Source organism: Grampus griseus, assembly GCF_964374135.1.
Source record: "Grampus griseus genome assembly, chromosome: 10".
Classification (NCBI taxonomy): domain Eukaryota; kingdom Metazoa; phylum Chordata; class Mammalia; order Artiodactyla; family Delphinidae; genus Grampus; species Grampus griseus.
In genome coordinates this window covers 31588395-31612081 of record NC_139004.1, presented here as the reverse complement: position 1 = coordinate 31612081, position 23687 = coordinate 31588395, and the positions used below count along the sequence as shown (strand labels likewise).

Below are 23687 nucleotides of genomic sequence, written 5' to 3'. Positions count from 1 at the left end.
CTTCCCTTCGTGCTCCCTAGTCCCCTTCCTTTCTTCTCTCTCAACTAACCAGGCTTCCCGCCTGCCCGCAGGCTCCAGCGTGGAGGTGAAGGAGGACAAGTGCTGGGAGAAGGTGGAGGTGTCCTCCAACCCGCACCGGGCCAGCAAGCTGACGGACCGCAACCCCAAGACCTACTGGGAGTCCAACGGCAGCACCGGCTCCCACTACATCACCCTACACATGCACCGCGGTGTTCTTGTTAGGTGTGAGCGTGCCCATGTCCATGTGTGCATGTGTGCCCTCACGAATGTGCACACACACGAATATTCTGATATGCCGCAGTACACATCCTCAGCGGATTGCCCACATACACACAACCCCGACTGAACCCCTATGCCTGAGGGACACGCTGAAACCCATTTTGTGCAGTGAACATAGACACGTTGGCCTCATCTCCCTGAGCTAAGTGTAGACCTCCCCTCACTCCCCAAGCCTGTGCCGCAGTCCCCTTACAGGTCACATGTCACTGCCCTGTGGTTTTGGTCGAGGGAGAGCAATGACTCACTTATCCACTCCTCCCATGGGCATTTGTTTATTGTGTACTCTGTGCCAGGCACCCTGCAAGGGTCTGGAGCTGCGCGGACAGTAAGATAAGGGACCTGTCTTCAGGGAACTTACAGTCTTGTTGGGGAGCCAGGCTGGAAAATCAGTAAGAAATAGAGTAAGAAAAAAGTTACGGTTGATGTGTGTACTGGATCCTGATGCCAGCTGAGAGCTCAGAGGAGGCTGCCGGAAGGAGGGGCTGACTGGGTTAAGTTTGCAGTAGAAATTGATGTAGTAAAGAGAGGGCGACAGATACTCCAGGTCGAGGGACAACGTATGTGCAAAATGGAAGCAAGAAACAATGATGTATTTGGGGGAACCTTAAGTAATTGTGTCTGGCTGGAACGAAGGGTATGTGTAGTGAAGTGGCAGGAGAGGAAGCCAGAAACGGAGGCAGAGCTGGACCACAGAGTTCTGATCTAACAACTCTGAGCTTTATTCTGAAACTCGAGGAGCCACTGAAGGATTTTAAGAGGGAAAGAGACAAAAGTAGGCTTTTTAATTTAGAGAACTCTGGCAACTATGCGAGTTCGGGTGGCAGGCTGGGAGAGAGTTGGAAGGCATACTGAATGATGAACGTTCAGTGAGGCAGAGGGGACGGGAATAGATGGCGAGGGGGCGGTGGACTGGGGGAGCTTGAGAGGTGGCATCTGCAGCGCCTGCCACTGACTGGATGAGGGCGGCCGCGAGGGAGAAGCCACGTGTTCTAGTTGGAGAACTAGGTGGATGGCAGTTTTCTTTCCCAGGAGAGAGAAATAGGAAGAGGAGCAGGTTTCTACAGACAAATGACCGGTCTGTATGGGCATGTAGGCTTGGAGGTGCCTGTGGGCGCGACATAGAAACGTCTGTTGGAGGCATGGCGTGAAAGCTCAGGAGAGCCGTCTAGGGTAGAGGTGTGGATTTGGAGTCATTAGGGTGTGAACTTTCAGCTGAAACTATGGGTTTAAATGAAGCCACTTTGGGAGAGGATAAATGTAAGAGCAGGGGTCTGGGGAAAACTGACGCTTAAGCAGAGGACAGGAGTCTGAAGAGGAAGTGGTGGGCTGAAGTTCTGAACCAAGACCAGGGCCCTGGTTCTGACTGATTCCTTTCTCCCCTGCCAGGCAGCTGACTCTTCTGGTGGCCAGCGAGGACTCAAGTTACATGCCGGCCAGGGTGGTGGTGTTTGGGGGTGACAGTGTCAGCTGCATCAGCACGGAGCTCAACACGGTGGGGACCCTGTGCCCTGCTTCCCCTTACTCTCCATCCTTCTGTTGGTCCCGGGGCCTTATCAGAAGGACCCAGTCCGTGGGGAGCTCCCACATCCCTTCCTCCCAGGCAGGCAACTGCCTCGTAAGCAGCGAGAATAGCATTAGGACTGTGGAGGCGTGTAGGTCCACGGGCGCAGGGCGGGAGAGGTGAGGGCACACGCTGTCACAGACGTGGTTGCTGTCAACAGCCCTTCCCGTTCCACTTCTGCAGGTGACAGCTCTCTCTTTACTCTTCTCCCCTGCCCCACCAGGTGAACGTGATGCCCTCCGCCAGCCGGGTGGTCCTCCTGGAGAACCTGAACCGCTTCTGGCCTGTCATCCAGATCCGCATAAAGCGCTGCCAGCAGGTGGGGCGAGGGCAAAGGCTGGGGGCTGGGGACCAGGAGGAAGCGCAGGGTCTCCGCAGTGCCTGGATTCTCCAGCATTCAGGCCAGGCTTAGGCCAAGGGTCCCCCTTGGTCTGCTCGTGGATGGCCCAGGAACCTGTTGAGTTCCAGAGATGCGGGAATGTCTCCAGGGAGCCGAGGGTATGAGACATGTGCACATTGCAGGGCGGCATTGACACCCGGGTTCGGGGCGTGGAGGTCCTGGGCCCCAAGCCCACTTTCTGGCCACTATTCCGAGAGCAGCTGTGTCGCCGTACATGTCTCTTCTACACAATTCGGGCGCAAGCCTGGAGCCGGGACATTGCAGAGGACCGCAAGCGCCTCCTCCAGCTCTGCCCCAGGTGAGTGGGCGGGAGGCAGGCAGGGAGGAGAGGGGATGGTTAAGGGAGCAGGAGATGTGCTTCAGGGGAGTCTGAAGGGTAAAGCAGCAGCCGGGATCGGGGACAGAGCAGAGGTGAGAAGTGTGTGCTGAGGCGGGGAGCAGGGTAAGGGACTGGCTCAGCTCGGGGGGATTGGGAGTTGAGCGGGCTTGAGTGGAGGCCTCAGGGAAGTCTTTAATCCTTGACCAGACACTCTTTGTTCCCAGACTGAACAGGGTTTTGCGTCACGAGCAGAATTTTGCCGATCGATTCCTCCCTGACGACGAGGCCGCCCAAGCACTGGGCAAGACCTGCTGGGAGGCCCTGGTCAGCCCCCTGGTGCAGAACATCACCTCCCCGGGTAACCGTCCCCACCCCTGGCCCAACTAACCCGCTCCTTGTAATTATTCCCAGGGCTGACCTGAGTTAATGCTCTTGGTTCTTTTGGTTCCTGTCTTTATCCCTGAAGGCTTGTCACCTCAGTGTTCCTCTCCTTCCTGCCCCAGGGACTGCTCCCTGAAACTCTGGTATTTGAATTCTCACCCCCACCCCCACCCCCACCCCCACCCCCAACCTGTTCCCATGTCCCCAGACTCCAGCTGAAGCAAACCTTGGTGAGGGGAGGACGAAGGCCCTGCTGCCCCCAAATCCTTTTTGTACAATCACTCCTTCTCTGTCCTTCTCCTGGGCTGTCCCTTCCCCATCACCCATGGAGACCTGTTCCTGACCCACCTCCTTTTAGATGTGGAAGGTGTGAGCTCCCTGGGGTGGCTGCTGGATCAGTACTTAGAGCAAAGAGAGAGCTCTCGGAACCCCCTGAGTCGAGCAGCAGCCTTTGCCTCTCGAGTCCGTCGCCTTTGCCACTTGCTGGTGCACGTGGAGCCTCCTCCTGGGCCTTCTCCTGAACCGTCCACTCGGCCCTGTGAGTCCCAGTCTGGCCAGTTGAACTAAGAATCTGGGCAGCGGTGATATCTGACTCCTCTCTCCTGGGTTTTACTCATCCTTTCTGCTTTGCCATGGGCCTTCCAAGGGGTCAGTTCCCAGGATGCTGGGACTCGCCCAGGGACTGAGATGAACCCCGTTCTTTGACCTCTGTGTCCACAGTCAGCAAGAACAGTAAGGGTCAGGACCGGAGCCCTGGGCCTTCACCAGTTCTTCCAAGCAGCAGCCTGAGGAACATAACCCAGTGCTGGCTGAGTGTGGTGCAGGAGCAGGTGGGCAGAGGGAGCTGAGGTCTGGGCGGGACCGAGGCTGCTGGGCTGCCCTTTGGATGCAGTTTCCCCTTTCTCCTCAGGTCAGCAGGTTCCTGGCTGCGGCCTGGAGGGCGCCAGACTTCGTGCCCCGCTACTGTAAACTCTATGGGCGCTTGCAGAGAGCAGGCTCGGAGCTCTTCGGGCCCCGAGCAGCCTTCATGCTGGCCCTGCGCAGCGGCTTCTCGGGCGCCTTGCTACAGCAATCCTTCCTCACCGCTGCCCACGTGAGTGCTGGGGACCGCCGGCTTCCCAGACCATTTCTGCTCTGCGTTTTCACCTCCTTCCACCCGCCACCCTTCTACTCCACTCCCTCTTCATGGTTTGCTGCTGCCCTTCCTGTTGCCCGCAGATGAGTGAGCAGTTTGCCAGGCACATCGACCAGCAGATCCAGGGTGGCCTGATGGGTGGAACTCCTGGAGTGGAAATGCTGGGACGGCTCCAGTGGCACCTGGAGCCCATCATGGTCCTCTCTGGCCTGGAGCTGGCCACGACTTTTGAGCACTTCTACCAGTGAGTGCAGGGCTGGAGAAGTAGGGCATGGGAGGCATAGAGTCTAGAGAAGGGGGAGACTTGAGTCTTAGAGGGAAGGTGAGGGAGGAGCAGTAGGGAGGAGAGATTAAGATGCAGAGATGGCCGTGGCACTGGTGGGAAGGACAAGGTGAGGGATGGCCTGTGACCCAGGCAGGCTACAACAGAGGTAGTACCTACGTTCTGGAGTGGGGGGGCCATGCCGAGCCCCCACACTGAGGCTCAGCCTGGGCTGTGTGTGCTGCAGGCACTACATGGCGGACCGTCTCCTGAGCGTGGGCTCGAGCTGGCTGGAGGGGGCCGTGCTGGAGCAGATCGGCCCCTGCTTCCCCAACCGCCTCCCCCAGCAGATGTTGCGGAGCCTGAGCACCTCGGAGGAGCTGCAGCGCCAGTTCCATGTGTACCAGCTCCAACAGCTGGACAAGCTGCTCTTGGAGCAGGAAGATGAGGAGGAACAGGGCCTGGAAGAAGAGGAGGTGAGAGCAAGGGAAAGAGTGGGAGAGCAGGGGAAGACTAGACCAAAGAAGGGGGCCCAAGAGCCCTTGAAATCCTTCTGTCTCTCAGGAGGAAGAGGAGGAAGAGAAGGCTGAGAAAGAACTATTTATCGAAGATCCAAGTCCAACAGTTTCTGTACTGGTCCTGTCACCACGCTGCTGGCCGGTCTCTCCACTCTGCTACCTGTACCATCCCAGAAAGTGCCTTCCCACAGAATTCTGTGATGCCCTTGACCGCTTCTCCAATTTCTACAACCAGAGTGAGGAGATAGGGGCAGGCATTTGGAGACTGGGGTGAGATTTGGGGTGGCATCTCAGAGAGGAAGAGGAGAGGATCTTTGGACAGGAATGTGTAGATATGAAGAAAAATAGCCTCTAGAGAGAACCATCTCCTAAGGAAGGGTGGAAAAGCGTGGATTAGATCTTCATTAATTTCTCTCTTATTTTCTTCACCTTTGTATGAATTTGTTTTATTTTTCTTTTTTTAACTTCAAGTTGCATGCTTACTTAATTTTTAGTCCTTTCAGGCTTCTGATTTTCAAATGAAACTATTTAAGGCTATTCATTTCCCTCGCAACATTACTTTAGCTGCATTCAGTAAGTTTTTTGGTTTTATTTTCTTTTAGAGTTTTTTTTTTGATGTATAATTAATATTCAGTGAAGTGCACAAATCTTAATTATAGCTTAATGAATTTAATGTCCATATGCCCTCCCATAACCACTCCCCAGATCAAGATACAGAACATTTCCAGCACCCCAAAAGGCTTCCTCCTTCATGTCCCCTTTCTAGTCAGCATCTTCTTCCAAGAGAAATTATTCTTTTTCCCTTTATCATCATAGATTTTTGCCTTTAAGCATCAGGTAAGTGGAATCATAGAGTATGTATTCTGCTGTGTCTGATATCTTTCACTCAACATAACGTCTGTGGGAGTTATTCAGGTTGTCAGTTATGTCATTACGTTGTTCTTTTGTATTGCTTAGTCATATTCCACTGCATGAATGATGGACATTTGGGATGTTGCATAAGTTTTTATCATGTAGTACTTTATTATTGTTTAGTTCTAAGAATTTTCTAATTTCCATTTTTATTTCTTTGATTTATTAGTTTCTTTGAAGTATATTTTAAAATATTTATTTATTTATTTATTTATTTGGCTGTGTTGGGTCTTAGTTGCGGCATGCGGGATCTTTCCTTGAGGCACGTGGGCTTTAGTTGTGGCGCACGGGCTCAGTAGTTGCAGCGTGTGGCATCTCTAGTTGTGGCACGCAGGCTCCAGAGTGTGTGGACTTCGTAGTTGCGGCACGTGGGCTCTTTAGTTGTGGTGCGTGGGTTTAGTTGCCCCGTGGCATGTGGGATCTTAGTTCCCCGACCAGGGATCGAACCTGTGTCCCCTGCATTGGAAGGTGGATTCTCAACCACTGGACCACCAAGGAAGTCCCGGAAATATATTTTTAAGTTTCCAAACTTTTATTTTGCTTAGTTATCTATCTGGTTTAGATTTTAACCTTCATTCCCTTGTGGCCAAAGAACACGATTTCTATGATTCTGAATCTTTGCAATTTATTGAGACTTCCTTTATGGCCTAGTAATGGTCAGATTTTATAAGTGTTCTATGTGTGATTAAGAAAAATGTGTATTCTTCAACTGTTGGATATAGATTTCGGTATGTTCCACTAAATTGACCTTATGTTGTTCAAATCTGTAACCTTACTCATTTTTGTCTGTTTGCTCTGTTACTTAGAGAAGTATGCTAAAATCTACCATTATAATAGTGAATTTTTAAACTTCTAATCATGTCAGTTTTGCTTTATATATTTTTTGACTGTATTATCAGATACAAGCTTAAAATCATTTAACAGTGCTGTCCAATAGAGCTTTCTGCCATGATGGAAAAGTTCTTTTCTGTGCTGTTCAGTATGACAGCCAATTGTGTCTGTTGAGCACTTGAAATGGGACTAGTGTGACTGAGGAGCTCGATATTTAATTTTATGTACTTTAACCAGTTTAAAGTTAAAGAGCCACATATGGCTAGTGGCTACCATAATGGACTATGCAGGTTTAGAATCTTCATGGTCAGTTAAGCCTCATTATTGTGAAATGACCATCTTTCTTTCTAGTAAAGTTTTTTCTCTTAAGATCTACTTTTATCTGGTACTAATAGTATACCAGCTTTCTTTTTCTTTTTAATTTTTTTGGGCACGCCACACGGCATGCAGGATCTTAGTTCACCGACCAGGGATGGAACCCGTGCCCCCTGCAGTGGAAACGCGGAGTCTTAACCCCTGGACCGCCAGGGAAGTCCCTGTACCAGCTTTCTTTGATTAGTATCTTTCTAGTATATCTTTTTCTATCCTTTTACTTTTTTTTTTGAATTCATCATTCTTTTAGGTGTCTTTTATTGTGGTAAAATATGAATAGCAAAGTTTGCCATTTTAACCATTTTAAGTATAAAATTCAGTTGTTCCTTTACTTGAAAATTTTTTTATTTGGAAATTCAAATTTACAGAAAAATTATAAGAATAATACAAAGAGCACTCATATATTCTTTATCCAAGTTTACTTTTTGTTAACTTTTCACTCATTTGCTTTTATCGTTTGCTCTTTGTGTACATATACATATCTATAAATGTGTATATGTATGTATATGTGGTATGTGTGTGTGTATACTTTTTTCTCATGAACTGCTGCATATATGCTGGCTCTTTGCCCCTAAATAATACACATTTCCTCAGAATAAAATATTCTCTTATAAAATCGCAGTACATTTATTACTTTCAAATATTTAACGTTCATATAATACTTTTAATCTACTTTCCATATTCCAATTTTGTCAATTACTCCAAAATCTTTTTTTTTTTTTTTTCCCAGTCCAAGAGAGGATCCAGTCTAGGATCACCCGTTATGTTTAGTTGTCATGTCTCTAGTCTCCTTTAGTCTGGAACAATTCCTTGGCCGTTCTTTGTCTTTTGTGACGTTGACATTTTGGGAGAATATAGTCCTTTAAAATTTTCTAAGTAGTTCCTATCTTAAGTTGGTATATTTCCTCATGATTAGATTCAAGTTATGTATTCCTGGCCAGAGTACTAACTGATATTATATACTTCTTAGGGTATTACATCTGGAAGCACAGGATTACCATCTGCCCCTTGTTTGTGATGTTAATTTTGACAACCTGGTCAAGAGGTTGTTTGATTTCTCCACTGTATAGTTAATATTTTTTCCCTTGCTACTATTAATGAGCAATCTGAAGGTCCTGCTATATAGCACAGGGAACTCAATGTTATGTGGCAGCCTGGATGGGAGAGGAGTTTGGCGGAGAATGGATACATGTATATGTATGGCTGAATCCCTTTGCTGTGCACCTGAAACTATTCACAACATTGTTAATCGGCTCTACTCCAATATAAAATAAAAAGGTAAAAAAAAATAAGCAATCTGTTGGCAGTATACTTTAAAACATGCCAATATTCTACTCTCATCAGAATTTCCCCCAGTAGCATTTTACTTTTTTTTTTGGCTGCCTCTGTGGCTTGCAGATCTTAGGTCCCCAACCAGGGATTGAGCCCGGACCCCCGCACTGAGAGCATGGAGTCCTAACTGGACTGCCAGGGAATTCCCTCATTTAACTTTTAACTTTACCATACTCTTATATTTTAGGAATGTGCCTTATAAATACCTAGAATTTGTTTTTTTAATCAACCTAATAATCTCTTTTTGAATTGTCAGTTTTTGCCTATTTATAATTATTATGAGTAATGACGTATTTGGCTTTTATTTTTAACCTCTTAGTTCACCCTTCTTATTAATTTTAAATTTTAGTTATTTCATATACACAAAAGAGTATATAAAATGTACAGGTAAAGCAAAAAAAAAAAAAAAAAAAGGAACACCTTTATTGATGTGATTCTGCCCTGAGGTTTTATGCATTTTATTATTTTGGATTTTAAAAATTCCTTTTTTGTCTCTATCACTTTTGGAAGTTATGCATTCTATTTCTATAGTTGATTGCCCTTATATTTTTAATGTGAACTTAACTTGTTACTATCACTTTGCATCTTCCTGAACAATAAAAGGACCATAGAAAATCTTAATTCCAGTTCTAACTCCCATCTTGTATCTTTTTTTACCTTCCAGCTAGTCATCATTATTATTGTTTTATTCAGTTTGGATTTGCCATCATAACAATTGCTTTAGTCACCATTCCTCTTGCATTTTTGAAAAATATTTATTTTATTTATTTTTTTGGCTACGTCAGGTCTTAGTTGTGGCATGCAGGATTTTTTTGTTGTGGCATGCAGGCTCTTCGTTGCAGTGCACGGGCTTTTCTGTAGTTGCGGCGTGAGGACTCCGTAGTTGTGGCACATGGGCTCTGTAGTTGTGGTGCGCGGACTTTCTCATTGAGGCGTGCGAGCTCAGTAGTTGTGGCGCACTGGCTTAGTTGCCCTGTGGCGTGTGGGATCTTAGTTCCCCAACCAGGGATTGAACCCATGTCCCCTGTTTTGGAAAGCAGGTTCTGTACCACTGCACCACCAGGGAAGTCCCTCCTTTTGCATCTTGATCCTTCTTTCTGAGATCAATTTTATTCCTAAAGTACATCCTTTAGAAGTTTTTTTTTGTTTGTTTGTTTTTTTGTGGTACGCGGGCCTCTCACTGTTGTGGCCTCTCCCGTTGCAGAGCACAGGCTCCGATGTGCAGGCTCAGCGGCCATGGCTCACGGGCCCAGCCGCTCCGTGGCATGTGGGATCTTCCCGGACCGGGGCACGAACCCGTGTCCCCTGCATTGGCAGGCGGACTCTCAACCACTGCGCCACCAGGGAAGCCCAAGTTTTGCTTTTTTTTTAAATTTTTATTGGAGTATAGTTGATTTACAGTGTCATGTTACTTTCTGCTGTACAGCACATGAATCAGTTATACATACACATATATCCACTCTTTTTTAGACTCTTTTCCCACATAGGTCATAACAGAGTATTGAGTAGAGTTCTCTGTGCTGTATAGTAGGTCCTTGTTAGTTATCTATTTTATATATAAGGAGTATGTAAATGTCAATCCCAATCACCCAATTTATCCCTACCCCCCTTCCCTCCTGGTAACCATAAGTTTGTTTTCTACATCTGTGACTCTATTTCTGTTTTGTAAGTAAGTTCATTTGTACCAGTTTTTTAGATTCCGCATATAAGTGATATTATACGGTATTTGTCCTTCTCTGTCTGACTTACTTCACTCAGTATGACAATCGCTAGGTCTATTCATGTTGCTGCAAATGGCATTATTTCGTTCTTGTTTATGGCTGAGTAATATTCCATTGTATATATGTACCACATCTTCTTTATCCATTCCTCTGTCAGTGGACATTTAGGTTGCTTCCAGGTCCTGGCTATTGTAAATAGTGCTGCAGTGAACACTGGGGTGCATGTATCTTTTCGAATTATGGTTTTCTCTGGGTATATACCCAGGAGTGGGATTGCTGGATCATATGGTAGCTCTGTTTTTAGTTTTTTAAGGAACCTCCGTGCTCTTCTCCATAGTGGCAGTACCAATTTACATTCCCACCAACACTGTAGAAGGGGTTCCCTTTTCTCCACACCCTCTCCAGCATTTATTGTTTGTAGATTTTAAAAAAAATTTATTTATTTTATTTTTGGCTGCGTTGGGTCTTCATTGCCACGTGTGGACTTTCTCTAGTTGCAGCAGGCGGGGGCTACTCTTCGTTGCGATTTGCAGGCTTCTAATTGCGGTGGCTTTTCTTGTTGCAGAGCACGGGCTCTAGGCACGCAGGCTTCAGTAGTTGTGGCTTGCGGGCTCTAGAGCACAGGCTCGGTAGTTGTGGTGCACAGGCTTAGTTGCTCCATGGCATGTGGGATCTTCCCGAACCGGGTCTTGAACCTGTGACCCCTGCATTGGTAGGCAGACTCTTAAAACACTGTGCCACCAGGGAAGCCCTGTTTGTAGATTTTTTGATGATGGCCATTCTGACCGGTGTGAGGTGATACCTCATTGTAGTTTTGATTTGCATTTCTGTAATAATTAGTGATGTTGAGCATCTTTTCATGTGCTTTTTGGCCATCTGTATGTCTTCTTTGGAGAAAGGTCTATTTAGATCTTCCACTCATTTTTTAAAATGTAATAATTATTTATTATTTACGGTTATAGGAAACAAATTTTAAACAAATTTGCATACATGTTTTGTTGCTGTGATATATGAGACACTGATCAGTAAAAGACTGACAAGCATAAAAATATCAATGTATTACATCAGGATAAAATTCTGTGGGGGAAGTGAAATGGAAATATAATTTCAAGGAGTAAAAGGAATGATGTAAAATGTCTGATTGTTAAAGAGCTTGTCTTGTACTTTTTAAGTGGATGATGGTGGCTGTCACAGCATAATGATTTTTTTTTCAGCATCTTTATTGGAGTATAATTGCTCTACAATGGTGCGTTAGCTTCTGCCATATAACAAAATGAATCAGCCATACATATACACATATCCCCATATCCCCTCCCTCTTACGTCCCCCTCCCACCCTCCCTATCGCACCCTTCTAGGTGGTCACAAAGCATCGTTCTGCTCATTTTTTGTATATTTTGGAGATTAATCCTTTGTCGCTTCGTTTATGAAGAAGTCTCTTAATTGATGGAATATTGTTGGAAGACTTTTATCAGTTTTTATTTCAGAATGGCTTATTTTTACCGTCATTTAAAAAATCATTTTATTGTGAGAACTTTTATTTAATTAATTTCTTTTTGGCTGCATTGGGTCTTCGTTGCTGCACGTGGACTTTCTCTAGTTGCGGCGAGAGGGGGCTACTCTTCGTGGTGGTACGTGGGCTTCTCATTCTGGTGGCTTCTCTTGTTGCGGAGCACGGGCTCTAGGCACGAGGGCCTCAGTAGTTGTGGCTCGCGGTCTCTAGAGCGCAAGCTCAGTAGTGGTACACGGGCTTAGTTGTTCCGCGGCATGTAGGATCTTCTGGACCAGGGCTTGAACCCGTGACCCCTGCCTTGGCAGGTGGATTCTTTTTTTTTTGTGGTACGCGGGCCTCTCACTGCTGCCGCCCCTCCCGTTGCGGAGCACAGGCTCCGGACGCGCAGGCCCAGCGGCCATGGCTCACAGGCCCAGCCGCTCCGTGGCATGTGTGATCCTCCCTGACCGGGGCACGAACCTGCGTCCCCTGCCATCGGCAGGCGGACCCTCAACCACTGCGCCACCAGGGAAGCCCGGCAGGTGGATTCTTAACCACTGCACCACCAGGGAAGCCCTATGAGAAACTTTAGACATACACAAAAGTAGACAGAATAGATAAACTTCGGTATACCAACATCTATCAATTCATGGCTGATTTTGCTTCATTTGTACCCCACCCGCTTTCCCTAGCCCTCAAATTTAAGGTAAGGACTCTCTTTTTAAAAGCAAGGACACTACAATTATCAAACTTACAAAAATTAGTAACATTTCCTAATATTATCAGATATACAGTCAATATTCATATTTCCCAAATTTTCTCGAGCTTTTAAAATTAGGTTGTTTTTTTTTTTTGCCTCTTGAGGATCCAAGCAAAGCCCACGCATTACATTTGATGAGTTCTATCTCCTGTCGCCCTTAACGTATAGGTTCCTGCCTCTGTTTTCTTCCCCCTGCAGTTGTTTGTAGAATAAACTGGGTAGTTGTCCACTGGCTGAATTTTGCTGATTGTGTCTACACGGTGTCCTCTAGGCACCGTATTCTGTCTGCTTTCCCGAAGACCGATATTTAGACGTAGGAGCTTATTCAGATTCAGAGTTGATTTCTCGGGCAAGGGCACTTCATGGGTAGTATCGTGTACTTCCTCCTGGAGGCTGTCTCTCTCTGTGATGTTAAAGTGGATCAGTGGATTTCACTGTTGTCTGTCCAATTTATACCTTATATATAATTTCCCATTAGCCGTTTGCTAGACACTCATTCATTCTCATTGCCATTAGGGTTAGGAACTAGTGACATTCTGCTTTTGTCATTCCCTCTCCATGTGTTAGCCAGAATGCTTCCTCTATAAAGAGAAACTTCCTCTCATCAGCTTTTTGGTTGCCCTGAAGTACTGTTTATACAGGAAAGGCTTGATTCTCTTCTCCCCCTTATTTTTAACCAGTTTTCAAAATAATGTGTTGGTTCTCTAGCTTCCTCCAAAGATGACTGGTGAGGTCTTTTTAAAAAAATATATCATTTTGAACTCATGGCTTTTAAAACATTTCATGTGTTTCAGTTCATCGCAGGTGTTATTTTTTTTTTGATCTTCACATTGTCCCATCTTTGGCCAGAGAGCACCTCTCAGGCTGGCTCCTTTTGATACCCTCTCCCTTTGACAGCATCCTTGTTTTCTAGTCTGAGCAGACAGCCCAGGCTCACAGGAGAAGGAAGAGACCCAGCCCAGCGGGTCTTTAAAACTGTCAGCTCCCTGGGAGCAAAACCCAGCTCTCCTCTCTGGTGTTTCTGCTGTGGAGCTCGCCTGGCGCAGGGCTAGGCTCAGGGTGGGCTCCCAGGTCCCTGTGGCAGACACAGAGGAGGCTGAGCCCTGGATGCTGGACGAGGCATCTCTGTGTCTGTGAATGCTGAGCCCTGCTCCCCACAGAGACTAGCAAAGTTTGGTAAATGGTGCACCCTCACCTCAACGCTGACCCCTTGTTTCCCCTACTCTGTCTCCACATTTTCCCTCAACACTTTCCCAGGTCAGAACCATCCAGTCCTGGATATGGGACCACATCGGCGACTGCAGTGGACATGGCTGGGCCGGGCTGAGCTGCAGTTTGGGGACCAGACCCTCCATGTGTCTACCGTGCAGATGTGGCTGCTGCTGAATTTCAATCAGACGGAGGTGCCTCAGCTCCTTGGCCTCTCGCTATCTTCTTCTCTTCTTTGTCTGTCACTGTTCTTCTCAAGTGTCTCCCTCCTTCTTTCTGTCTTCCCTCTTATTTTCCCTTCCCTTGACTGTCTTCTCCTGACTAGCCCTGTTTCTCCTGACCAGGAGGTGTCAGTAGAGGCTTTGCTGAAGAATTCTGACCTCAGCCCCAAGCTGCTGCTCCAGGCACTCCTGCCCCTCACCGCTGATAGCGGCCCTTTGACCCTGCAGGAGGGTCAGGACTTCCCACGTGGGGGTAGGTCTGAGGGGGGCTGGGCTGAGCCTCTGCTCCGAGGGGGCGGGGCTCTCCGGGTGGGGGTGGTGTAGGGAATGAGAATGGGGTCCCTTCTGCCCCCACTTCTCTGTCCCTTCCCCTCCTCGGGCACTGACTGGGAGCGGGTTCCAGGTGTGCTGCAGCTCCGTGAGCCTGGGCTCTGGCCCCACGGGGAGGCCCTGTGGCTGCTACCTCCCCAGACGTACCTGAACGTAGAGGAGGATGAGGGCCAAACCCTGGAGCAGAAGAGGAACCTCTTGAGCTGTCTTCTTGTCCGTATTCTCAAAGCCCACGGAGAGAAGGGCCTCCACATCGACCAGCTGGTTTGTCTGGTAGGCAGAGGAGACCATGATGGTGGTGGGAGAGGGAGGGAGTCGTGCTTGGGGGTGGGGTTAAAGGCAGGGGTCATCACAGGGAAGGTGAACTGTCTCAGCCCGAGACCTGGTAGGGTGACATTTCCATCTGGGTTTTGTATTCCCGACAGGCAGTTAGATAGAAGGTAGAGACCAGACATGAGTGCTGACCATGTGCCAGGCTGTATTCTAAGAGTTTACGTGATTAAGTCATTTAATCCACACAAAAATACTATGAGCTAGGTGGTGGTGGAGTTATTATTATTATTACTATTATTATTACTATTCTCATTTGACAGATAAGGAAAATGAGGCATGAATTAGGCACTGATCCATAGTCACCCAGCTGGTAAGGGCAGAGCCAGGCCTTGAACCCAGGCAAGCTGGCTTCTCTGGGTAAAAGCGTCCCGCCTGTTTCCTCTCCTCCCGTCCAGGTGCTGGAGGCCTGGCAGAAGGGTCCAAATCCGCCTGGAAGCCTGGGCCGTGCTGTTGCCGGGGGCGTGGCCTGTACCAGCACCGATGTCCTCTCTTGCATCCTGCACCTCCTGGGCCAGGGCTACGTGGAACGGCGGGATGACCGCCCCCAGATCCTGATGTATGCCAGCCCAGAGCCCATGGGGCCCTGCCGAGGTCAGGCAGAGGTCCCCTTATGTGGCAGCCAGACCTCCGAGACCTCCAAGCCTAGGTAGCCACCCCTAGCTCTGTCCCCTTACTGCCACGCAGGACGGACGGCACTGCAGTGACATGGGAGGGGTCGTAGTGCCAAAGTCAGGCTCCCAGTGGAAAAATATTTCATTTCTTTCTTTGTCTAACCCCATTTTCCCTGTCTCTGTTATCTCCCCCATTTTGCTAGTCTTCATTCCCCCTCCCAGCACTGTCTTCCCCTTCTTTGCCTCCTTCCCAAGCAGGGGCCTTGCTCTCCTCAGCCTCCTAAAGCCAGCCCTTAGGCAAGGGACCCAGACATGTAAACTCCTTTCTGGGTGTCTTTCATTCTAAGCAAAATTGAAATATTACGCAGATATGTATTGAGTCCTAACCATGCACGTTGCTCAGTGAAATATACAAATTCTAGCTTTCAGGAAGTCTGTTCTACAGAGGAATTTGCCGTAGGATTCCCCTAAGTAGCTGGCACCCCTAAAGCTTTTTACATCAACTCCAGTTCACCAGGAGTTGTTACGGCTCTATTTTTATGCCTGCTGTTCACACTGTGTGTCAAACAAGTTCTCTAGAGTAATCTTTCTCCAGCTTTCACATGCACACACGTTCAAATTCAGTTGAGCTCCCAGCGACACTTAGGCTGCTGGTCCACAGACCGCACCTGGAGGCATAAAGCTGTAGATTGTTTCTCACCAGACACCCTGGTAGTGTTTTGGGCGGGACCTGCAGTAGGATTGTCCCATCCACTGTAGGTCAATTAGCATCGTGACCCCTGCCCACTAGATTCCTGTAGTGCCCCCAGTCATTGCAACTGCCAGCCCCCCCCCTTACAAATGCTCCTGTGGAGGCTGTGCTCCGACGGTTGGATGGTTATCCTCAGGTTGGTTAAGCAAGTGTGGATGGAGATGTGCAAGCGGGGACTGGGGGACCAGGGTGGGGTTCAGCTAGCAGGTTGGATAAGCAGGGCAGCGAGACTGACCGCTGACTCTTCTGTCCCTCAAGCCCGGAAGTTGTGGCTGCCCTGGCATCCCTACAGCTGCCTGCGGGCCGCACCATGAGCCCCCAGGAGGTGGAAGGGTTGATGGAGCACACGGTGAGGCAGGTGCAGGAGACGCTGAACCTAGAGCCAGACGTGGCTCAGCACCTTCTGGCTCATTCCCATTGGGGCGCCGAACAGCTGCTGCAGCGCTACAGCGATGACCCCGAGCCACTGCTGCTGGCGGCCGGGCTGTGCGTCCCCCAGGCCCAGGCTGCCCCTGCACGCCCGGACCACTGCCCTGTGTGTGTCAGCCCCCTGGAGCCCGACGACGACTTGCCCTCTCTGTGCTGCATGCACTACTGCTGTAAGGTAAGGCCCTGCCAGCTGCTCTCCTGCCCCGGCTCTCGCCCGACAGCACAACTCCTTGGGAACTTCTGGGCTTCGGCCCCAGCACTGCCATTTCCCATCCTGGGCAATGTTGAACGAGTCTCTTAGTCTCACTTAAACTGGTTTTGTCATCGTAAGTGGCGCCTTGACACCCTGCAGGTTGTTAGGATCTGGCGGTACGTGTCAGTGGTTCTCTCTTTGCTGCATATTGTAATCACTGGGAGCTTTGAAAAATCCCGATGCTCAAACTATGGCCCAGACCAATTAGAATCTCTGAAGGTGAAACCCAGGCATCTGGAGTTTTAAGAGGTCCTCAGGTGATTCCAGTGTTCAGCCAAATTTGAGAACTGTAGGTAGGTAGGTAGGTAGGTAGGTAGGTAGGTAGATATACACACACATATACAGAATCAAGGTACTTTCTAAATGAAAAGTGTTATGAAATTGGTGATGACTGTAGTTTGTGGTTTCCTTATCACCATTCAAGGCTCTTTATCCCAGAACATCATCACTTATTTTTACCATATATACTCTCATTTAATATAAAAATAAGAAGGAATGGTTTAAACCAAAAAATAGCACAAAAGCAGAGGGCAGCATGAGAAGTCAGGCTGCTGGAAAGCTGAGGCAGAGAAGGCTGTAGAAGGAGAGGGAGTAGTCCTCAGAGGGGGAGGGGCTGAGGCAGGAAGCCGGGTACTGAGTGCCTCATCTTCCCTGCCTCACAGCTTGTGGGAACGGTGTCCAAACCCATCTACTTAGCGGGATGAGCTCCCTTGTTGCCCTGAATTCTAGTCGCCTCTCTCAGCAGCGCTGCCCCAGTGGTGGGTGACCGGGGCTGTGTGCGTTTGCATGCGTGTGTACTTGTACTTTTTTCTCCTTCCCTTTTGCTCGGCTTCAGGTTACTCTTCTCACATAGTTGCCTCTGCTCCCTTTTTCCAGGTTCTTAATTATTTCCTTCACACTTTCACTTTTTCATTCAACTAATACTTGTCATGGACTTACTACGTGCACAGCTCTGGGTGCTGCGTGAGGGAGTGGGGAAACCCCAACTGGCAAGGACCCGAGAGCTAATACTAACCACAGCTAATATTTATGGGGGACTCACTCTGGGCCATTGTGCTGTTTTACACACATCATCTTGCTTAATTCCCAAAATAGTTCTGTGAGGTAGGTGAGCCAACTGGTGGGACAGCGGAAGGAGAGGCGATTTGGGAGGTGGACAGGGTCCCAGATGGGTTGGGTTGGTGGACAGTGGCCTTTAATTTATGGGAAGCCCTGGTGGGTTTTAAGCAGGGAGATGATATGATGTGATTTCCATTTTTGAAAAGATCACTTTTTGTGGAGAAAAGACTTGGATGGAACAAGAGTGGAAGTAGGGACACTGGTTTGGAGACTGTTGTACAAAGAGGCAAGAGTGGGTGGCAGCTGGGCCTATGGACAGTGAAGAGGGGAGTGGACGGATTGGGACGCATGTGGAGATGGAGCTGACAGGTTTTGGTGGCTTAGGACAAGGGAATCAAGGCAGTTCTGGGTTTTTTACCTGAGCATCTGGGAGGAGGGGATGTGTCATCTTCTACGGAGCTGGGGAAGATGTTTGGGCTGAAGGGCAGGTTTTTGAGGGGAAATTCCATCTGTTTGGGCCAAGTGAAGTCAGCTGCTTTTGCTTTGTTGGACACCTGAGTGGGACTGGGAAGCAGACAGTGGATCTTTGGATTTGGAATTAAGTGGAGAGGCCTGGCTGGCAACACCCAGGGAGAGAAGAGCAGGCCCAAGCTGTACCCCGACCCTGTAGAGGTGAAGAGACGGGGAGCCGGAAAATGGGACTGAGGAAAAGCAGGCTGATGGCAGAGGTCCCAGCCAAAGGGGAGCCAGTGGCAGTGCAGGAGCGATCAGACGGGAAATCCTGGGGTCTGGAGCAGTCGGAGGTGGCTCCCCGGGGTGAGGCTTGAGTGGCAGAGGGCGGGAGGGGGAGTCCAGTCCACCCCTTGTGGGAGTGGAGTGGGCTCTGAACTGAGATGCTGGCCTTCGTCCTACAGGGCAGGGCTCCCACCCCATGGTGGTGAGGGGCCCTCATGGCCTGTGTGCTTGCAAGCGTGGGGGTCTGAATTTGGAGAAATTTCCCCTGTATGATCTCAAAAATGCAAGAATTTTGCATTCAACTTCCCAGTTTATCTGGGCTTGTTTCACTATAGAAGGGGTTGGTTTTGTTTAGTACTTTGAGTGAAAATAGTCCGGTGAAGTGTTTCTTACTTATCCTGGAGCTTTGAAACCACCCGGGGGACTCTCCAGGGGTTGGACGCGTCATTTGGGGAAGCTCGGCCATTGGCTGTGTGAGGGAAAGGGTCGTTAATGGAGTCTTCTGGAGGCTCGGGTGCTCATGGTTTCAGGAGCGATAGGGGAAGGAAGCGCACTGATGGGACGGGCTCCCGCGGCAGTTGAGGGGTGAGGGGATGATGGCCTGGGTTGGCGGGGGCAGTGACGTGGAAGCAAGAAAAAATTTCAGGAGTTGTGACAGTTCCAGCACTGAGGACTGGGGGAGCGGTGGGGTGGCTGATTAGGATTTGGGGGTGCAGCTGGCAAGGCTGCTTTGTGGAGGAGGCTGAGTCTGGGGAAGCGGGATCATCGAGACAGGCACTGAGGTGAGCAGTGGAGCCGGGAGGCGAGGCTGCAGCTGCGGCGCAGTGACCCTGGCCAGCCCCCCAGGCCTCCTTTCTCTCTGACCTTCTTGCTGTCTCCAAATCTTTCTTAGAACTTGAATCTTCTCCTTTTTCCTGATTCTCTTTTCCCATTCCCTTCACATCCATCCCAACAATAATTATAATTACATTACCATGGCCTGCACATCCTCAAAGTGAACTGTAATTTGGGCCAATCTCAGGAAGACTCATGGAGGCCGGAAAGCTTAGGGTCAGTTTCCGGGTTGACGTAGAAGCAGGCTTGTCTCTGGCCTCGTGCGCCGTCGGGGAGGGGTGCTAGGTGAGTCACACTTGTGCTGCTCCCGCGCTGCCCCTGAGCGGCTGCTCCTGTGTCCCACCCAGTCTTGCTGGAAGGAGTACCTGACAACTCGAATTGAGCAGAACCTTGTGCTGAACTGCACCTGCCCCATTGCCGACTGCCCCGCCCAGCCCACGGGGGCCTTCATCCGCACCATCATCTCCTCGCCAGAGGTCATCTCCAAGGTACCGCCTCCTCGGAGAGGCTCCAGTGCACAGCCCCAGGGAGTGGGCTGACATGCAGTGTGCCGGGTGGGGGGGGGCCCGGAGGTGTGGCATCCGGAGAGCCAGGCCCTCACCTCGTGGCACCTGCGTCCCCACAGTACGAGAAGGCCCTCCTGCGTGGCTACGTGGAGAGCTGTGCCAACCTGACCTGGTGCACCAACCCCCAGGGCTGCGACCGCATCCTGTGCCGCCAGGGCCTGGGCTGTGGGACCAGCTGCTCCAAGTGCGGCTGGGCCTCCTGCTTCAACTGTAGCTTCCCTGAGGTGGGTGCCCACCCTGGCTCTGCCCTGGAGCCGGGATCCGCACCTCTCCCTGCCACCCACAAGGACTCTTCCCTGTCTTCCCCACACTGCCGTCCTCCAGACCTGACCTCCCCCTCCCTCCCTGCAGTAAGGGGTGGGCTGCGTCCTCACTGCCCCTCCTGCTCTAGGCACACTACCCTGCCAGCTGTGGCCACATGTCTCAGTGGGTGGACGATGGTGGCTACTACGATGGCATGAGCGTGGAGGCCCAGAGCAAGCATCTGGCCAAGCTCATCTCCAAGCGCTGTCCCAGCTGTCAGGCTCCCATCGAGAAGAACGAGGGGTGTCTGCAGTAAGAAGGGGGTACTGTGGGCACCGGCAGGGTCGGGGAGCATGGGAGAGGGTGGGAGGCCTGGCGGAAGGAAGGGGCAGTGGGCCTACCCGAAAGCTCAGCAAACAAGGGCAGTTACTCAGCCACCTTCGCTGCACCCTCCAGAGTGTTCCCTGGATCTGAGTGTTCCTTCCCCCACTTTGAAGCCCACGCTGTATAGGGGAATTCAGAAGCCAGGGTGTGGTCAGTAAGGATTGGTAAGGTTGAGACTAAGAGGGCATGAGGGGGACCAGGGCATCTTCAGTGGTGAGTCCAGGCCCTGGGCATTCCTGGTGTGGCCCTGGCCAGAGGCAGGAGCCCTCTGACCAGCTAGCTTCCTCCACAGCATGACTTGTGCCAAATGCAACCATGGATTCTGCTGGCGCTGCCTCAAGTCCTGGAAGCCAAATCACAAAGACTATTACAACTGCTCTGCCATGGTAAGGGGCCGGCGCCGGAAGGAGGGGCAGAGGCCCAAGGGCAGTGAGGACGAGATGCTGCTGCAGGGCCTGGGCACAGACATCTCTGTGTCCCAAGCAGCCGAACAGCTGTTGGGGCGAAGGCTCAGTGGGGAGAAGACAGAAGCCACCTGGGCCTACGGGTGCTGAGAGTTCTATCTTGGGAGGTCTGTGCATGAAGACCTTCAGCTCCGGAGTCAGACGTCTCACACCGAGGTGGCTACAGGAGGCTGGGGCGGGCTGGGCGCTCCCAGGAAGCACCAGCCCAGAGCAGAGCAAGGACTCTGTCAGAGCCTGGCCCCACTGTGTACTCAGTTAACCTGTCCAGGCCTCAGCGCCCTTATCTGTAAAAGGGGATGGTAGTCTGACCTACGTCACAGTTATGAGAATTGAGTGAGAAAACCTGGGTAAAGCATCAGAAGGCCTCCATGAATGGCAGTTGGTCTGATTATTAACCTCATCCTGTCCTGCCAAGTACCCGACAGCCATCTCGACCTGTCTTTACCAGGTGAGCAAAGCAGCTCGCCAGGAGAAGCGGTTCCAGGACTATAACGAGAGGTGTACTTTCCATCACCAGGCCCGGGTGAGCAGCGGGGGAGACGGCTGGGTCGGTGAGGAGGTCAGAGGGCTGGGCCAGACGGCCGGGCAGAGGCTAGAGGTCCCAACGGGACGAGTGCTCTCCTGACTGGGTGGGGCTGCGCGTGCTGGCACTGACCACCTTCCCTGCGCAGGACTTTGCTGTGAACTTGCAGAACCGCGTGTCTGCCATCCACGAGGTGCCCCCGCCCAGATCCTTCACCTTCCTCAGCGACGCCTGCCGGGGTCTCGAGCAAGCTCGAAAGGTGTGGGGCGGGGCGGGGCGGGGGGGACGATGTGCCCAGGAGTCTGGTGGGCTGGGAGAGGGAGGAAGAAGCTGGCGGGAGGCGGCCTCAGCGGGATCGGCGGCCTGGGCTCCGCAGGTGCTGGCCTACGCCTGCGTGTACAGCTTCTACAACCAGGACACAGAGCACATGGACGTGGTGGAACAGCAGACCGAGGCCCTGGAGCTGCACACCAACGCCCTGCAGATCCTCCTGGGTGAGCCCCCTGCCCACTCAGTGCTCTCTCCTGCCCCCTCTCCCCCAGCACCCATCCCCGACACACAAACGGGTGGGTGACCAGAGCCAGCTGCCCACCTTTATTCTGTCCCCTTCCTGTCCTTCATAGCCTTATCACTGTTACAAAGTTCCGGTCCTCAGGTACACAGTACACAGCCCTTCACCCGACCTTTGCTTTGGTTACGACCTGTCCCCACCTCTAGGCGCTAGGCCCCAGTAGACGTGGGTGGCACATAGTGGGCGTCCAGTATGCATCTGTGGAAGGACGGGAAGAAGGGAGGGAGCCCCCGTGCCCTGCCCCCTCTGCAGAAGAGACCCTGCTGCGCTGCAGAGACCTGGGCTCCTCACTGCGCCTCCTGCGGGCGGAGCACCTCAGCACGGGCCTGGAGCTGCTGCGGCGGATCCAGGAGCGGCTGCTGGCCATCCTGCAGCACTCCACCCAGGTAGCCGCCCACCCAGCCCGGCCGCCCTGGGGGATCCTGAAGGAAAGGCGTCAAGGGCAAATGGACCTGGCGTTCATCCCAGCTCCCAGGCCTGCCCCTTAGCCACCAGGCGTTTCCTGGAAAATGGAGTTGGTTATCCCAGATCAAGAGTATTTGGCCAGTTGCTTGCTCCCCAGAATCACTTGGGGAGCTTCTTCAGAAGATTCTTCGCAGATGGGGATTTAGAATCCTGGGACTTGGGGCAAGGGACTGGCATCCACTAGAATAGGGGATCTGAGGTTCTTTCTGCTCTAACACTCTGCTGTCGAGTCTAAACTAGGAATCCCACCCTCAGGGAGCTTGCGGACTGGTAGTAACTTGGGCAGAAAAGGCATGAACATACATGGGAAGTGGGGGTGGTGCCTCACCGCAGTATCCTGGGTCCCTGGAGACCACCTCTGAGTCACATTACACAGAGGCAGTGGCTTGTGGAGGGCGGTGCTGAGCGGGGGGCATTCCTGGCAGGGGCCGGGCCCCCCTTGGCCCTCAGAGGATGCTGGGTGAAGCGAGCCTGGGCACAGAGGCCCTGTGTCCTCTACTCTCCTGCTCCCCGCATCCTCCCGTTTCCTTTCCAGGATTTCCGGGTTGGTCTCCAGAGCCCATCATCAGAGGCCCGGGAGGCGAAAGGATCCAACGTGCCCGGCAGTCAGTGAGTGGAGGGGGCAGAGCCACGGAGGGGGCGTGGGAGGCGCCAGGCATCCTCTGGGGCTGAGCGTGGCGCTCTCCCAGGCCCCAGGGCTCCTCGGGGCTGCAGGTGGAGGAGGAGGAGGAGGACGACGACGAGGACGATGTGCCTGAGTGGCAGCAGGATGAGTTTGAAGAGGAGCTGGACAATGACAGCTTCTCCTATGATGAGGAGTCTGAGAACCTGGACCGAGAGACTTTCTTCTTTGGCGACGAGGAGGAAGACGACGAGGGCTACGATTGAGGGGTAGGATGCAGGGAGCGCTGGAGCCGCCAGAGTCCTGGGGCCACGGGCTCAGGAGTGCACCCTTCCCCCTGTCGTGAGGGTAGGCGGTTACCAGTGTCTGTGGCACCGTCTTCTGGTCACTGAATAAACTTCTTTTTTTCATATACTTCTCTGGAAGCAGACCAGACAGCTTCCTCAATGGGCCACTTCAACTTCCCCCTCCATCGCACACACCCAGCCCTCCTCCTCCCTTACTGTTTTCTTCAGGCGTCCAGACTTCCATCCTCAGAGAAAGCCCACGGCGGACCTGTGTGACTTACACCGATAAAGGGGAATAAAGGTCCACGTGATAACAGGGCCAGGTACAGGCTGGCCCACTTGCCCCAGACCCAGCCCTGCATCAGAGACAGAGAGGAATGGCCACTCCCATGATCGATCAGCTTCCTCCACACTCCTGAGTGTTCCTGGGGGGAGCTTGAGGGCGTTAGGAAGTATCCTCGTCTTGGGGGTCTGTAGATCTTTAAAGGGTCTCTACATCTTG

At 51.1% G+C, this 23687-nt stretch overlaps 1 protein-coding gene across 2 annotated transcripts in view; it reads left to right on the top strand.

The window, feature by feature from the left end:
* Positions 1–23278, top strand: part of CUL9 (cullin 9) — a 38175-nt gene extending 14897 nt beyond the window's left edge. Inside the window, exons 16-41 of one of the 2 annotated variants that reach the window (XM_082663715.1) lie at positions 72–243; positions 1687–1792; positions 2085–2180; positions 2384–2559; positions 2805–2938; positions 3320–3499; positions 3682–3791; positions 3872–4054; positions 4180–4340; positions 4606–4834; positions 4923–5112; positions 13553–13698; positions 13849–13978; positions 14129–14328; positions 14784–15034; positions 16009–16354; positions 19408–19548; positions 19686–19850; positions 20018–20181; positions 20546–20639; positions 21166–21240; positions 21389–21499; positions 21617–21734; positions 22064–22197; positions 22812–22885; positions 22966–23278. In XM_082663715.1, the coding sequence (XP_082519841.1) occupies positions 72–243; positions 1687–1792; positions 2085–2180; positions 2384–2559; positions 2805–2938; positions 3320–3499; positions 3682–3791; positions 3872–4054; positions 4180–4340; positions 4606–4834; positions 4923–5112; positions 13553–13698; positions 13849–13978; positions 14129–14328; positions 14784–15034; positions 16009–16354; positions 19408–19548; positions 19686–19850; positions 20018–20181; positions 20546–20639; positions 21166–21240; positions 21389–21499; positions 21617–21734; positions 22064–22197; positions 22812–22885; positions 22966–23164 (4085 nt within the window). In that variant the 3' untranslated portion in view covers positions 23165–23278. Of the gene's footprint in view, positions 1–71; positions 244–1686; positions 1793–2084; positions 2181–2383; positions 2560–2804; positions 2939–3319; positions 3500–3681; positions 3792–3871; positions 4055–4179; positions 4341–4605; positions 4835–4922; positions 5113–13552; positions 13699–13848; positions 13979–14128; positions 14329–14783; positions 15035–16008; positions 16355–19407; positions 19549–19685; positions 19851–20017; positions 20182–20545; positions 20640–21165; positions 21241–21388; positions 21500–21616; positions 21735–22063; positions 22198–22811; positions 22886–22965 lie in introns of those variants that run through there. The other variant, XM_082663716.1, reaches the window with a different exon arrangement.
* The last annotated feature ends 409 nt before the right edge of the window (positions 23279–23687 follow it).